We start from the raw sequence: 17318 nt of genomic DNA on the forward strand, positions 1-17318 counted from the left end.
ACTTATGCCATAGTTTCAGATTTTTGGCATCAATGTTATGAGGAAAGTTTCTTTCTCTATTTTTTGTCCTAAGTCAGTTTAAAACAGTTTTTTCTATTTTGGAGAATTTCCTTATTAATCCTCTGGGACTGGTGCATTTTTCTTTCTTATTGGCTGGGGCTTCTTGTTGACATCTTCCACTGGGTCCTTTGTAGAAAGTCATCTGTTTATATTTTTCTATTTCTCTTGTAGTCAGTTCTTTTTAAGTTATATTTTCTTAGAAAATTATTCATTTAATCCAGGTTTTCAAATTTATTTGCATAGAGGTGAACAAAAGAGGCTCTTACAGTTCTTTAAATGTCATCAGTAACAATGGGTATTTCCTTCTGTCGTTTCTTATTTTGTATTTTATGCTTTCTCCTTTCCTTTTTGTCTTGATTAGGTTGGGTAAATTTTCCTTAGTTTATTTAAAGAACAAGCTTTTAGAGTTTATTCATTTTACATCCCCCCCCCCCATTTAGTAATTTCTGCTTTCATCTTTATTTCCTTCTTCCTGTTTTTCAGTGTTTTTGCTCTTATTTTCCAGACTACTTATTAGTGTGTAAAAAGTGTTGACATATCCAGATGTCATGGCCTTCTTTTTGTGTCCTGGCCTCATTATTAATGTCTAGTTTTATTGTATTAGGGTAAGCAAATATTTTCTCATTATTCCTACTTTTATTTGTGAAGTTCTACAGTCATCTTTGTGCCTTAAAATGTGGTCAGGTTTAGGAATGAAAATTCACAGCTGCTTGACCAGTTACAGTGAGTTACAAGTCTGTGTCTCTGGACAGGGCGAGTGTTTGGTAACTCCAGGAATCTTCCGTGTCCTGAGCCCCTTACCTCCTGGTTCTGCCCCTCCTAGCCACACAGTCACCAGGAAAGGCTAATGTGTGTGTGTGTGGGGGGGGGGGGTGGTAAAGAGAGAGCTGGAGGGGGAGAGAACCTCAGAACCTCGCATATTCCAGGATTCAGGGGGTGGTCCTTCCACACAGCCGACACCCTACCCTATGTACATACCCTAAGTGCTAGGGTGTCCCTGCACCCTTGGCACTGCATGTTCTAAGTTCATTTAATAGACCATGCAAGCCAAGCATCTTAATTTTGTCTACCATCCTTTTTATTCTGCCTACTACAGCCTCGAGGTCGTTTCCCACCTCATCACAATAACCTCACCTAATTTTGGTCATCCTTTTATTTTCCACTTTTGGGGACTCACTGGGTTTTAGATGTTTCTCTTGTATACAAATGAGTTGACTTTGCTTTGTGATTCATTCAGTCACTATTTTAAATAGATGAGTTTATTGAATTTGTGTTTTTCTGAGTTAGTCTTCTGATAGTGGGAAGGTTTGTAGTCTTGTTCTACTGATTCCCTTTTATTTATAACTCTATAAAACGTCATTATCCCTCTATTTTTTAAGACAGGAACTATTCATTATCCACTATGAGACATTATAAAATTCATATATTCTCCATTTCTTCCCCTTTCCCTCCCTTGTCTTTGTCACCCAATTTTAATCATTTAATTTACTCTTACTAGTATTTGTCTTTGCACTCTTAAATACGCATATGCCTTTGTTGACTGTTTTGCTAGGTTTACATGATACCTTTTTATTTCCAGCAATTATAAGGCAGACCATCTGCATTATTCCTCACCTCCCTCCTCTTTAGTTTGCCAGGGATGCTATGACACCACCCTCTAGTAGGCTTGAATAACAGGGGTTTATCGCCTCATGGTTTTAGAGGCTGGTAGTCCAAAACCAAGGTCTCCATGGTCCGCACTTTCTCCTGAAATGCAGTGCCCTGGGGCCGGCCTGCCACAGTCCTTGGGCACCTCTGGCACATGGCCATCTGTTCAGTTCCTGGCTTCTGGTTTCTAAGATGACATCTGTGGCATTTGATATTATTTATGAATTCCAAAAAGGGATATTGATCACATTTGTAAATTGGTCTGTTTCTCTGGGGATGACACCCTTTGATTTAAATTCAAAGGCTTGAAGAAAATGTGGCATTGGTGTGGAGAAAGTGGCCATGGTGGCTGCTGGGGGTAGGGAGTGGGAGGAAGAGATGAGATGTGGGGCATTTTTCGGGGGTTGGAGTTGTCCTGGGTGGTGCTGCAGAGACAGTTACTGGACATTGTATGTCCTCCCATGGCCCACTGGGTGGACTGTGGGAGAGTGTAGGCTATGGTGTGGACCATTGACCATGAGGTGCAGCGGTGCTCAGAGATGTATTCACCAAGTGCAGTGAATGTCTCATGATGATGGAGGAGGTTGTCGTTATGGGTGGAGGAGTGGGGTGAGGGGGGTGGGGGGTATATGGGGACCTCATATTTTTTTAATGCAACATTAAAAAATAAATAAAGAGAAAAAAATTAATTCAAAGGCTTTACTTGATTAAATCAAGATTAGGGTTTTGATTCAACCATGTCAATAGGGCGACTCATTGTTGAGTCCCTGCCCCCTTGGTGGGCTATACAAACAGACACTCAAGAACACAGAGGAAGGGAGCTCCATAGACACAGCAGAGGAGAGAGCTTTGATTCTGTGGCCCCAGGGAGACAGATGAAGCATACGCCTGATAGCCTACTGCTCACCTTGTGAAGAGACCAGAGCAGCTGAGCCTGGAAACAAATGAGCCCTCCAGCCTACAGCTGAGATCAGAAGGAGCTGGGACCACAGAGCTTTAAGAGGAAGAGGAAGGCTGAACCCTCACAGACATCGCCCGCCATTTTGCTTCAATACGTGGCAACAGACTTTGGTGAGGAAGTAACCTTGAGTTGAACTCTTTAGGGCCTTGTGACTATAAGCTTTTACTCCAAGTAAATACCTTTTATAACAGCCAACAGAGTTCTGGTTCTTTGCGTCAGCACCAATTTGGCTGACTAATGCAGCATCCAAATTTCCTCTGCGTCTCAGGTCTGAGGCCATGTGGGGTGACCCCTCACTGACTCAGTTTGGCTTCATCTCAGTAGGACTTTTGAGGACCCTGTTCACTTTAACTAAGAATACCTTCAGAGGTCCTGTTTACAAATAGACCCACACCCTCAGGACCAGGGTCAGGCCTTAAGGCCTTGAACGTGTCTCCTGTGGGCCACATGGTTCAGTCCCAACACCCGCCCATTGGTTTGTTGTGTGATTTCCCCACTGCCAGTACATGTATTTACATTCTTGCTTTCACCTGATTTCTCATATTTGCTTTCATTCTAGGTCTGTAGGTTTAAATGCATTCAGTTCTCACCCTTAGTCCTTCTGCCATGCTTTACCCATTTGGTTTGCTGCAGTTTGTCTCTGGTATATTCTCGCAAACATGGGTTATCTGTAGGAGCCTTCATTATTTCTTCCTCCCCTGCTCCTCAGAACCAAACCCAGTCCAAAGGGAACTGTGTTCTGTGCCAGCGCATTTCCATTCCCTTAGAAATGAAGGATGGGTGATTTGCCCCTCTGGATATGCCCCTCAGTTTCAAAAAGTATAACACATAGGGAAGTGGACTTGGCCCAGTGGTTAGGGTGTCCGCCTACCACATGGGAGGTCTGCGGTTCAAACCCCGGGCCTCCTTGACCCATGTGGAGCTGGCCCAAGCGCAGTACTGATGCGCGCAAGGAATGCCCTGCCATGCAGGGGTGTTCCCCGCGTTGGGGAGCCTCATGCTCAAGGAGCGCGCCCTGTAAGGAGAGCCCCCAGTGCAAAGGAAAGTGCAGCCTGCCCAGGAATGATGCCACACACACGGAGAGCTGACACAGCAAGATGACGCAACAAAAAGAAACACAGATTCCCGGTGCCACTGATAAGGATAGAAGTGGTCACAGAAGAACACACAGCGAATGGACACAGAAAGCAGACAACTGGGCAGGGGGTGGGGAAGGGGAGAGAAATAGATAAATAAATAAATAAATATATATATATAGATATATATTTTAAGTATAACACATGTATGTAAATGTGTGTGTTATGATGTTCTCAACCACCAAGTCCTCTTTGGCTGAGTTCTCACTCTGAGGACAAGATTTGTGTTCTCTCCTGCTTTATTCTGCTGCATTTAGCAACTCTTGCAACTTTCATAGATTCCAAGCGTGGTAAACCAAATCCTAGCTTTACCCAAGAAAAAGGAGTTTGTATTTTTGTTCACTGTTTTCTTTACTGCATTCCTTGAATGCTGACTATATTTCCATGTTCAAATCAGGCTTTACTCTATTAATTTTAAAGATCCACAAATTAAGAATGCATCATTTGATTTCTTTGTTGCTTTAAGAGTGAAATAAGGAATTGGTGTTCCATCCTCTCAACTGGGGTAAGTGAAATCAGAACGTAAGAAGCTCACGAGGCATGAGGTTTGATTGCCCTCTAGGAGACAGAGTCCACATGCCAAATTCACCTGAGTCCAAAGTGAGTTCTCTTAACAATTGCAATAAACTGCCAGCCCTAACTCTTAGGCATGAAATTGCCTTTTTAGAGTGAAACGTGGGGAATGTGTTGATTAATACCTAACAGCTCTTAGTAAAGTTCCTGCCTCAGTGATGTGGTGACCTGCAAGTCTGCTCACTTGGCCTTCTTTCCTACTTCTTATTTTGCTACTACTTGCAACATTCTCTACATAAATAAATTTATTTCATGTAATTTGGGTACAGAAAATGAAGGGAGGAAGGACTATCTTAATTTCTAAGAAATAATTGCATGCTCTGTGCCCAGGACAAATCATTTAACCTTTTTGGGCTGTAGTTTTCCAATCTGCAAAACCCCACTGGTCATTTGAGAAGCATTCATTGATCACCTACTGTGTGCTCTGTGGTGGGACTTCAGGGCAAGGAATATGAAGAGGGGAATGGTCCTGAAAGGTACACAGAACCCAAATTCTGCAGCCAAATGCAGTCAGGAGCCACTATTTCTACCTGGGTTACTCAGAGAGGCTTAAGAAAGGGGTTGATGGCCAAATGTAGAGATGAGGGAGGACACTGTAGGCAGAGAGAAAGGCTGTGCAAAGGCACGGCGCTGTGACAGCATGTGGGGTGTCTGAGAAGTGGAGGCTAGTTCTGTGTAGACGACGAATCAGGTAAGAGCAGCGTAGAGCCAGGGATGGAGGGTAGGAACCAGCTCACGTGTGAAGGGCTCAGCTAAGGTTCATGCTGTGACACATCGGGAATCGGCTCATGTTTTAAAGCTGAGGGGCGACATGATCAAATACACAATTTAAGAATTATTGGGTGAGTGATTTGGACTCGAGAATGACTAAGGAGCCCTCTAATTTGGTGGAATTGTACCAGTGATCTGTGGCTCCATAACTGTCCCAAAACTTAGTGAATCAAAACACAACTTGCTTAGCTCACAGCTCTGCTGTCAGCAGCTGCAAGGTGGCTCTGCTTCGGGGGTGAGCTGACAGTTGGCTGGTGTGGTGGGAATGTGCCAGTCCCGTGGCTCTCCCCATGCAGCAGGCTAGCCTGAGCCTCTTCCCATGACAGCAACGACTGTGGCACCAAGCGTAGCAGGAGAGGGTAAGCCCGCCCAAGTGCACACGCATTTTCCAAACTCATTGGCCACAAGACTAGACAGACTCGAGTTGTGGACAAATAGGCTCTACCACCTAATGAAAGGAGCTGCAAATCATTATTGTCTTATAAAAGTATGAAAACAGAGGAAGGAATCTGGGCCATTTTTATCATCGACCACAATAGTTCTTTGATGTGTTTCCATTTGACTGTTTAGGTCTTTCTTGCTCAGGTGTGGGACAACTAAGAGCTACTTCTATTCTTGTGAATATTTTCTACTTCACAGGATTTGGCTGCATAATGTTTAGGGCTCAGTGCCAAATGAAAATGTGGGACCCCTTGTTAAAATATTATTAAGAATTTCACAGCCTTGCAAGTGAAACATCTACCCAAGAGTGGGGCTCTTCTCCGTGTGGGGCCCTGAGCACCTGTGCAGGTTGCACATCCACAAAGCCAGCCCCGCTTCTGTAAGGGAAAAGAGAAGTCAACTCTATGGTGTAAGTTCCCACGTTAGGCACCCCACCATCACTGTTCTAGTCTGCCAGGCTGCCTAAAGCAATGTACCAGAAATGGAGTGGCTTTTACTATGGGAATTTATTAACCTACAAGCTGACAAGTTTGAGGCTGAGAAAAAAGTCCATATTAAGGCCCTCTCAGGCAATGCTTTCTCCTCAAAGACTGGATGCCAGCAATCCAGGGCTCATTTGTCACATGGCAAGGCACCTGGTGACATCTGTTGGTCTCTCCCTTCTCTTCCGGGTTTTACTGCTTCTAGCTTCTTGCTTTCATGGCTCTCTTTCTTTGTCTGAATTTCATTCTCTTATGAAGGACTCCAGTAAGAGGATTAAGATCCACCCTGAATGAGGTGGGTCACATCTCAAAGTTAAGATCCTACTCACCCAAAGATCCTACTTACAGTGGGTCCACACCCACAGCAATGGATTAACTTTAAGAACACATTTTTCTGGGGTACGCATAACTTGAAACTATCGCAATAACCATTCTTTAAATGTTAATTGTTGTGCTTTCCTTTAAAAATTCATTAAATGGTCATTCTTTTTTTCCCCACAGAAGGTTTCTATATGCTCAAGGCAGGTATTTATAATGAGTTATATGGAACCAAAGTGGAGCTTGGACCCTATTATGTGGAGGTTGGCCATGGGAGTATATCTGTGTTCATGAATTCCAGCAGCATCCACGAGGATGAAGTTCTTATCTTTGCTGATGCCCACATAAATCAGAAAAGTAAGACTTGCATCTGGAGTTGAAGCAACCAGACCTCACAAGGGAAACATGATGCTCTTGCTGCTTTAATTGTCATTCAGGTTGCAACAATTCTAAATAGAGACGCATTCATTATCTATTATTCTTCCTTCATTCAGGAAATATTTATTGCAGACTACTCTGCTCTGGGCTACTAAAGGCAAAGTCATATAAACTCCTGGTTTCAGGGAGCCTATAATCTAGTGAAGGAATTAAGATAGGCTTGCGGAAAATATGAGATGGAACATAAAAGTACCTTAGGAAAGGCATTGCTAAGGGGCTGGGAGGTCCCAGGAGAGAGGGAGTTAAAGCTGACTGGGGGATCGGGAGTGCTTGATGGAGGAGCTGGCCTCTGAGATGGGCCTTGAAGAGTGGGTTGAGCATGAAGAGCTGAGGCAGGGAGGAACATGTGGCGCAGACAACATGACAACAAGCAAAAGCCCGGAACTGAGAAGCAAGGCTGCTACAGTTCTCTCATTCCTTCACTCTGTCCTCACAGCCACCCATGAGATGGTGCTCCCCTCGTCCCCATTTTAGAGAGGAGAAATTCAAAGCTGCGAGGCCAGCAGGGCTGGGAGTGGTGGATCCAGCCAAATATCAGCAACATTAGGGAGGTAAAGGACAAGTGTGGTTCAATGAAAGATTTCCACACTTGGACATTTTCCATATAAATAACCTGTAAAGAAACTCTCTAAGACACTATGAAATATGTATGGGAGTTTCTCTTTAACCTGTCAGCACACTCTAACTAGCTAATCAGTCATTCATATTTCATTGTCTTATCTAAACATTGAATAAATAAGCAACTTGTCTACCCAATGTAAAGACACACAATCCTTATAAATCGCCAGTCTGCTCCCTACCAGGATTTAGAATCAGAAGATCTGAGTTTCAGTCTAGCTCCATAAAGTGGGCAATCTTATGCAACTGAGTTCGTTGTACATCCTCAAGATTGTTGACTACCAGATTGTGGGCAGAATTTTTTAGGCATCGTTAATGAGATATTGTCACTCTTACAGAATATTTTTATTTTTCAGAAATGCTAATGGATTGATAAAGGACAAAAATGTCCATTCCACTTTGTTGCTTTTATAAACATTTTCTCATTTTAAAGAGAAAAACCAGGCAGAACATCTAAAAAATTACCACCTTTCTTAATTTCTGTATAATAAATGAAGTGCTCTAAGTCTTCCTAGATATCTCAGTGCTTTTCCAGAATCTGACATATGATAATATGTTTGGTGTATGTTCTCCTAATATAACACACACACATATATATATGTATATATGTGTAAATATATAAAAATGTATATGAAAATACTTAGGTGTGAAATTTTGCATAAAATTTCAGAGGGCTTAAGAGCCTGAAGCTTTTTCTTGTTCGGAAAAAGTACACATTGGAAAAATACAAAGCAAGGCCATCTAGCAAAGTAATAAATGTATTTCAAAATAATTAACATATTTATTTCCACTTAGGGAGTTCTCAAGAGAGATTGAGAAGACACTGAAAGAAAATTTAAAGAGAAAAATTCTCTGACAAAGTTCCTATTTTCTACGTGTCTGATTCAAAACACATATTTTGAATTTTGAAATTTATTGGAATTCAAAGAGGGAAGTTAAAAAAAAGTTAAATTTATATCATGTGTTCTTTGAGACAAGTTTATTAATTTTAAGACTATTTCCTTTCTTTTTCTGTCATTCTAGGCACTGTTGTTATGCATCGTTTTCCACTCATCTCATATAACATGTCCTTTGCTTCTCAAAACCAAGTGGATGGCAGCCAAGCTTGGACCAGTATGACTGTGTGGTACAAGATGCAGCGTATGTTTTTGTTCTAATTCCAGCTTTAGCACAATCTTCCTCAGACAATCAGTTGAGGTTATGAAACCCTTAGAAAGCACTTGCCTCTATTATCAGCTCCTGAGATTCTCCTAAACCTTGAACGGGCTCTGAATTCACCTCCAGTTTGCTCTAGGACTTCACTAGAAATCACAGGCATTAAACCTTGCATCTAAAGGCACGGGAAGACAGGGTATGCCAAGTCACCTCCCCACTCTCCATAGCATACTCTGCAAATTCCCAAAGGACTTGGCCATGCCACCTCATAAGCTACGCTTGGACAACCTTTGAACTCAGGCCAGAATTGCTTCTCAGGTTCCTCTTGCACGGTCCTGCATTCGTATCCGGAGGTTCCCTGCCCATCACCCACATCTGTGACCAGATGGGAGAGGGAAGTTGCTAACATCTACTGGGTGACCCCCGCCCTTCAGTTCTGAAGTCCCTGTACCACTCTTTCTTTTATCACAGCTGTTTCTGTCTACACAAATGGAACTGTGTTTGCCACAGACACAGACATTGATTTTGCAGCTGTTACCAGGGAAACCAGTCCTCTGGAGTTTGTATGGTACTTTGGAGATGACCCGCCAGTGAGGACCACCTCGAGAAGCATTCAGAGACGACTCAGCACCCCTCAACGGTCTGTGAAAATGGTCACGATGGTGGGTGGCTGCTTATCATGCAGCCTTGACCCAATCCGAAGTTGATCATGCTGCTATCAGAATAGTTTTAAGGACGTGGCATCTGTTATAACTAGCCACGAAGCACTCCTGGGACTTGAACTCAAATGTAGTGTTGATGGACCTACTTCCCTTCAGCCTGAACTAGGTGAAAGGGCGTGGGCTTTGAAATCCCATCTAACCCTGCCCGGTGGCCCGAGCACATTCCTCATCTGGAGAAGGGTAACCACACCTCCCCCATTTCCTTTGAGAAGTGAGTTAAATAATGAAGGAGGGTGTTCAAGAAATAGTTACTGCCCGTCTCCCAAATAAGCTGAAAATCTTCAGGCATGGTGATAATTCCTACCAAGTAAAGGCGGAAGACTGCCTGCCTGCCTTTCTCTTTGAAGTATGTGGGGATTCCCTAGATATGACCTAGGCTTCATCTTGCCCCCTGACTTCTGCCCTCCATGACCTCATCCCACAGGTATCTTGTGAAGGTCAAGGCTTCCAACGGGGTCAGCAGCGTGGTCTCCAAGCCTCACCCCATCAGCGTTCAGAGGAAAATCGTGGCCAGCCGGCTCGCCTCCGCCTCCTCTGCACTGATCAACGCCAGTGTGACCTTCGAGTGCAGGATCACCTTTGGCACAGAGGTGGCTTACCTGTGGGACTTCGGGGACGGCACCTCCAGGCTGGGCAACAGCACCGACAGTCATGTCTTCGACAGGTGAGCCGCACAAGGCGCAGGTAAGTTTTCCGCAGACAGAGGCTGGAATTGAGTTTTCTAGGCAGCAGCCCATGGATTCTCCACAACACACCTGACTTTCAGCCAATCTGGTTGACAGGTACTAGGCAGAGGTAAAGAAAACCCAGGTAGAGATTTGGAGGAGCTCATGTTCTGGGGGAAAGACAAAGAGGTAAGGATAGGGAAGTGGACTTGGCCCAGTGGTTAGGGCGCCCACCTACCACATGGGAGGTCCATGGTTTAAACCTCGGGCCTCCTTGACCTGTGTGCAGCTGGCCCATGCACAGTGCTGATGTGCACAAGGAGTGCCCTGCCACGCAGGGGTGTCCCCTGCATAGGGGAGCCCCACGTGCAAGGAGTGCGGCCCATAAGGAGAGCCGCCCAGCACGAAAGGAAGTGCAGCCTGCCCAGGAATGGCGCCACACACACGGAGAGCTCACACAACAAGATGATGCAACAAAAAGAGACACAGATTCCCGTGCCGCTGACAACAACAGAAGCGGACAAAGAACACGCAGCAAATAGACACACACAACAAACAACTGGGGCGGGGGAAGGGGAGAGAAATAAATTAATTAATTAAAAAAAAAAAAGAGGTAAGGATATACTTTCAGTCCAGCGGGTTAAATGCTGCAAAGAAGTGGGAGAGGCGTGGGAATGCTCATTCTACTTTGGAAAACTGGAGAACAGCTGACAGTGGCATCTGTGGATGAACTGAAAATTAAATCTTGAAGTGGAGTTTGCCAAAGGGAAAAGAAGGAAGGGATTTCCAAACAGACACCACATTTCTGAGTGAAGACACCAGGGGAGGGTGCCAATGGGTGGCATGTTCAGGAAAGGACAGGAGTTTGGAGTGAACGGTAGGTGCGTTTAGGAGGGTGTGATGAGTGGCGGTAGCAGATCAAACTAGATGGTTCTTGGGCATTGCTTGTGAAGGACCTTTGTGTTATTCTCAAGAGTTTGGAGTCTCTCCTTTAATTCAGTACCCATTTTTACCTTGAACAAAGCAACATGGGCATACAGGAAAGAGGTATGCCTGCCTTTGTTCAAAAATAAGCTTATTATTTCTTTGGGACATGCAAACTTTAACTGGAAACTCCAGAATTGCCAAATCGCAAGGTTAAGATCCCTGGTTCCTTGGACTCTGTCTGACTTCTCCCCATGCCTCACCTCTGATCCCGCCCCCATCCACTCCCATCCTCTGCCCATCCTCATATGGAGGTAGCACCCACCAGCAGCCTCAGGTCCACCATGTGCCGGGGATCTGAGGTCCCAAGGCCACCCTCTTCTCTCGGGGACTCCTGTGGCCACCTGTCAGGATCAGCCTCAGGACCCACAGGGGCCCAGGGCTCCCTGAGGGTCTGTGCTTAGCCATGGAGCCTGGACGTACATCTCCTGTGGATGCCATCCATCTTGATGAATTTGCTTGCTCCTTCCCTCCCAAGGACAAGAGTTCTTGGGAAGAATTCCCTCAGCCTTGCCTCAACCATGCTTTCTCCCCGGGCTGAGCATCCTTCCCTCCACCTCCTGATGCCAGACCACTGTGAGCATGGGCAGACTCCCCGGACTCCGACTGCAGCCTCCTCACCCCAGGGTCAAGCCCTCCCCACGTTCCAGCCATGGAGGAGCCCTTGTTATGACTGCACCCCCATCCTGACTGTGGCCCACCCTTGGACTAAGTCATGGATTTGCCAGCTGTCCCCTAGTGATCAGCCTTCCCTTGAGGCTGGGTCAGTGCCTCGGCTTGGCACGTGGAGAAGAGCATGGGGGTTGGGTCAGATGGCCACTTGCAAGTTGACGCTGCCGCTTTTGAGCTGGCAAACTTGAGCGTACCTTCTCTGCTGCTCAGTTTTTTAATTTGTGAAGTGGGGGTAGGGATTCCCACCTGATGGGCTAAGGTAAAGCACAGAGGAGATCCTGCGTGTCCAGGGACATCCTGTTGCACCCCACTTTCCTTTACTGCCCAAGAGGGTGGGTCTGGAGCCAGGTCTCAGTCCCTATTTCTTCAAACACGTGGCTCATCCTTCATCTCTAACAACACTCAGAATCACTGACTCACTAATAGAAACAAGCGGATCAGGGAGCTGCTCCTAGAGGGCCCCAGCTGTAGGTGGACATGCCCTCTGGGGGTGTGTAGGAGCCTAAGGGGAAGGCAGGAAGCCTCTACCTTCTACAGTCTCTGGAACAACTTCACCTACTTCTCTTTGGCCACTCTGACAGCCTCTTCTGACCCCTTTTTCCTCTGTACCCTGCTTGTTAATACTGGACTCTTCCAGTCATGAGCCTTAGCTCCAGCCTCAGCTCTCTTGCAAGGCTGTATTTTAAGTACTTGCCCATGGCCCTCTCCACCGGAGTCACCTCACTTCCCAGGACTGGCTGGAGCCTGCCACCTTCTAAGCCTTCCCATGGCTCTCTGAATCCCGAACAGGTCCTACCCGGGTGAGGATACTAGCCTTGGGGAGAAGGGCCTGTCTGTTGGGCAAAACTTGCTTTCCAAAGAAAGGTAACGAAGGGTCCAATGGGGAGCCGGAGCAGGAGCTCCTGGGCCAGAGTGGGGCAGAATCCAAGGCAGGGTCCTAGGTTCTCATCAGCCAACCCCAGCAGATGACCCGATGGACTTCAGATCCTGGAGCACAGAAAAGGTAACTTACAACCCCTGTGCAGAAGATAAGGTTGCTTGGGGTGAACCCCAAACTCCTTAGCTTGCTATCCATGGCAAGGACCCCGGGGACCTCTTCCCTGCTGACCCCCGGCCTCTGTCCTGCCTCTCCCTCCTCCTCTGGGCCCTGGGCTGCAGCTTATGTGCAGTTCCACACACCCCTGCACTGGGCATCTGGGAGAAATGCCCTTCCCCACCTGGCAGAGCCCGACCCGGGCTGCCTGACCCAACTCTGACGCGACTCCCTCTGTTGCTTTCCCGTGCTGGAGTGGTGGTTTTCAACCTCTTTCCTAGCTCCACGGAAACCTGTGTAAACTTTAATTATTGCATTTAAGGCCTTATTTTGTGGTCCTCTTTTTACTCCTATGTCTTCTCAACAGACTGAGATTTTGAGGTCAGGCTGTGTTCATCTCCAAATGCAGCATCTAGGTCAGGGCTTAAGTCTTAACAAGCCTGGATTAGCCAGTAAAAGGGGTGCTGATAAAGTATCAGAACTCTGTTGGCTTTTATAAAGGGTATTTATTTGGGGTAGGAGCTTACAGTTACCAGGCCATAAAGCGTAAGTTACTTCCCTCACCAATGTCAGTTCCACATGTTGGAGCAAGATGGCTGCCGACGTCTGCGAGGGTCCAGGCTTCCTGGGCTCCTCTCTTCCAGGGGCTTGTTTCTCTCCAGGCTCATTTGTCCTGCTCACTCCACAAGACCAGCTATAAACTGTCAGGCTTTGTCTCTCTCCCTAAGGCTCGATTCTCTCCAGGCTTAGCTGCTCTGCTTCTCTGTGTGCTTACTTCCCAGGCGCCAGCTCAAAACTCCCTTCTGTCCCCTTCTCTGTGTCTTTACTTCCCCAGGTCCACATCAAAACACCTGCACCAAAACTGAATCGAACTCCTCTGCTCTGCCGTGTCATTTTCTCTGAGTCCCTGCCCACCAAGGGGGTGGAGACTCAACATTCTACTGATGTGGCCCAACCAAAGCCTTAATCATTATTTCATCAAGTAAAAGTGAAACCTCTGAATCCAATACAATCTAATATGTCCAGAGGAACAAACCAGTTTGCAAACATAATTCAGTATCTATTTTTGGAATTCATAATCAATATCAAACTGCCACAGAGCCTGATAAAGGTTGGCGAATTAATGAAAGAAACAAGTAATTGATGTCATCTCCATTAAGGATAGAATATGCAGACTAAGAAGGATAGCTTGCTCCCAAACCCTGGCCTCCAGCTGTGGCAACTTAAACAGGCCTTCCCTCTGGCCAGGATCTGGGCCTGGAGAAGACCAGTCCTACCAGTGGTGTGGGGTCCCACAGCCTAGAGGGACAGAGAGGGCAGAGGTGAGCTTTGAGCTGGCACGAAGGCCTTTGGGGGCTCTCCCCTGTGGGCTGGTGTAACAAAACGTTTAAGTGCTCGAGCCTGCTCAGGAAACGGGGCTTCCATGGGCTGGGGGCAGCAAGGCGAGATTTAAGAACATCTGTCCATGCAGGACTTGCGTGAGACCCCACGCCCCGGGCCTCTCCTGGCCCTGATGAGTGCCCCTGCAAGGCCCACCCCTAGCTGTGGGTCCATGATCTCTCCAAGGGAAGTAGAGGCCCACGTAAGGGGAGAACAGAGCTGTGGGGAGGAGTGCCCTGGGAGTCTGGAGCCTCAATGCCTGGGAATTGTCAGGGTTGGGGTGCCCTTCCTTGCCCTCTGGATAGTCTGCCATCCACTCTGGAGTGTCCTGGGCTTCCGTTCACATTCAACCTGACGTGAACCATCCAGCCTTCATTCCGCTCTGCAGGGCCAGCCGAAGTTCCGGGATGGCAGGTGGCATTTTAGTCCTTGCAGACATGAACTGGCAGTCGTCCGATGGGGGCGGCGTTTCTGCTGCACATTCAAGAGTCTTCTGGCGGCGAACTTGGCCCAGTGGTTAGGGCGTCCGCCTACCACATGGGAAGTCCGCGGTTTAAACCCCGGGCCCTTGGCCTGTGTGGAGCTGGCCCATGCACAGTGCTGATGCGCACAAGGAGTGCCGTGCCACGTAGGGCTGTCCCTGCGTAGGGGAGCCCCACGCGCAAGGAGTGCGCCCCATAAGGAGAGCCGCCCAGCGCGAAAGAAAGTGCAGCCTGCCCAGGAATGGTGCTGCACACACGGAGAGCTGACACAGCAAGATGACGCAGCAAAAAGAAACACAGATTCCCGTGCTGCTGACAACAACAGAAGCGGACAAAGACGATGCAGCAAATATACACAGAGAACAGACAACTGGGGTGGGGGAGGAGGGGAAGAAGGGGAGAGAAATAAATAAATCTTTAAAAAAAAAAGTCCTCTATTATTCACCGCTTGAATGATGTCCATTTTGCAAAAGGACAGTGTGTTTCCTTAGTGAAATAATTGCTGCTGGACCAAGCTGCCTGGCCCATAGCTCCCACCTCCTTGAATCTCTGCACAGCTTGGAACCTGAGCCTCCGCTGAGTCTGGGCACCTCTTCAGGGTCTGGGCCCCTAAGAAATTGGCCAGGAAAGCTGATCCATGGCGCAGAAAATAGTCCAGGACAAGAGCATCCCCCAGATCGTCCGGGGGTGCCCATGGATCGCTCCAGGCATGGCTCTATCTGCTTTTTCATAGAACACAGTCACCAGTCTGGGCGCTCAGCCCATGCCTGGCACAGCGGGTGGGGCTGTTAAGCGGGTGGATCGAATGGCCCGTGTGGAATCCGCCCCGTGACCCTGGCCTGCCCGCTCGTGCCCACGAACCGGCTTGCCCCCAGCCATGGCGATTATTCCATGGTAGGCTGGTGATGAGGAGTGCGGGGCAGCTGGCACGGGGCCCCGCGTCCTCACCTCTGTGGTGTCCCCCCAGGGAAGGAGCGTTCACCGTGGAAGTCCTCGCCTTCAACCACATCAGCGCCGCCCGCCTGAGGACGCGCCTCTTCGTCGTGCCGGAGCCCTGCCAGCCCCCACCCGTGAAAAACCTGGGGCCCGGGAAGGTCCAGGTAGGGCCGGGGCCTGCGGAATCGCTCGAGTCCCGGGTCAGCCTTGGGCAGAGCCGGGTACAAGGGACGTGGGCCAGGGGAGCGGACCCAGCTTCGGGTGTCCGCGCTGGTGCGCGTTTACACGAGGGTGTGGGGGTGCAGGGGCAGAGCCCTGCCCTGCGGGGAAGGCCCCAGCCGTGGTGGTCCCGTATCGTGGTGGGTGTGGGTCACGGGCGCCTCCCGCAGCGGGGCAGGGGCCTTGAGGCCGCCCGGTCCAGGCCCGCGCCCGACGGGAGCTGCCCGGGGCACAGGGTCACGTCCCTTTGCAGGCCAGCCCCACCCCACCCAAGCAGGGCAGGCTGCTGAGCACGGTGGGCGCAGGGTCCCCGGGGGAGAGATGAGCGTGAGAGGGACGCGGGGAGAGCTACGAGCTCCAGCTCCGGGGGACCGGCAGAGCCCGACGCCGCCCCTGTACCAGCAGCTGCTCTGGTCCAAACTCTGCAGGCTTGTCGTTCAGTAGCGTGTGTGAGCCCTCTTTCCCGGTCTCTCCTGACAACCCTCACAGGACCGCTGTAAGGATTAGATGAGAAGATTTAAGTAAAATAGGGAGGGTAGTGTTGTATGAATTTGATGGCTAATGCTTTATTGTTAGCCCACGAGTGGGGAGAGTCTCTGTGGGGTAAGGAAACCTCTGGCTGGGTGTCAGGCCTGATTAAAAAGGGTAACTGCCTTTTTCTGAATATACAATAAAATAGGCCTATTTTAGAAAATGTGTAAAATAATGAAAAACATGAAGAAAAACTATCACCTGAAATCCTTCAGTCAAGAGACAGCCACTCTTAATAGTCTGAAGTGTTTATTTTCAGTATTTTCCTAAAGGTCTTTATATATGTTGTGCGTGTGTGTGTGCAACGAAATAAGGACAACTGATTTAGAGTGTGATATTTTCTCTTGTTACTAAGTGGTCTTTTGAGTACGTGATTTTAATGGCTGCATAATATTAAATCATATGTATATACATCACTTAACAATGTCCTCATCGTTGAACATTTGCTGTTTCCACTTTTGAATCAATGTAAGTAACGTGATAATCAACTTTCCTGCCACAAATCTTTCTGCATGTCTGTGCTATTTCCATAGGAATAATTTCTAAACATTACTGTACCAAAGGCTAGTAATGCCTTTTCCGGGATCTCTAAACCTTGCCACACTTCCAGAGAGGCTGTGTCAGTTCACAAATGTCTGTCCCTCCAACACAGCCTCATCCGTACTAGGCAGCTCGTATTTTTAACATTTACTATTATTAACACGTTAAAAATTAGCATCTTATTGTTAAAACTTGCGGCTGCCCATAGAAAGCTGGGCAGTTTTATGGCAAGTCCTAGAATGGTATTATATTCAGAGTAGAAATAATACAAATTAATACATCATGACCCTCCACCACTGGATGCCCAGTTGCCTTCCTTGCCCCTTCCGTCCTCACAGACTGGCCAGACCCGAATTTTCCCAAGGTAGGGCAGGCACATTCCCAATGAGGTGTCATGACTTCGTGCTAATATTTCCCATTTAAACATTATTTATGTAAATTTGCATGATTATGATTTTAAAAATTTTGTCTGTGTATTCTCTCATACTAAAATCTTGGTTCTTAAAACATCAACATAATTATTTATAGAATGTTCATTAATCCTTCTGTGACAT

General features: G+C 47.5%; 1 protein-coding gene across 1 annotated transcript in view; it reads left to right on the plus strand.

The window, feature by feature from the left end:
• The window catches only part of PKD1L1 (polycystin 1 like 1, transient receptor potential channel interacting), a 166191-nt gene that overhangs the window by 17140 nt on the left and 131733 nt on the right, over nt 1-17318 (plus strand). Inside the window, 5 exon segments of the mRNA XM_071215041.1 lie at nt 6573-6746; nt 8469-8585; nt 9072-9240; nt 9747-9986; nt 15506-15638. Of these exon segments, the coding sequence (XP_071071142.1) occupies nt 6573-6746; nt 8469-8585; nt 9072-9240; nt 9747-9986; nt 15506-15638 (833 nt within the window).

The sequence above is a fragment of the Dasypus novemcinctus genome, chromosome 5, assembly GCF_030445035.2.
Source record: "Dasypus novemcinctus isolate mDasNov1 chromosome 5, mDasNov1.1.hap2, whole genome shotgun sequence".
In the NCBI taxonomy this organism is placed as follows: domain Eukaryota; kingdom Metazoa; phylum Chordata; class Mammalia; order Cingulata; family Dasypodidae; genus Dasypus; species Dasypus novemcinctus.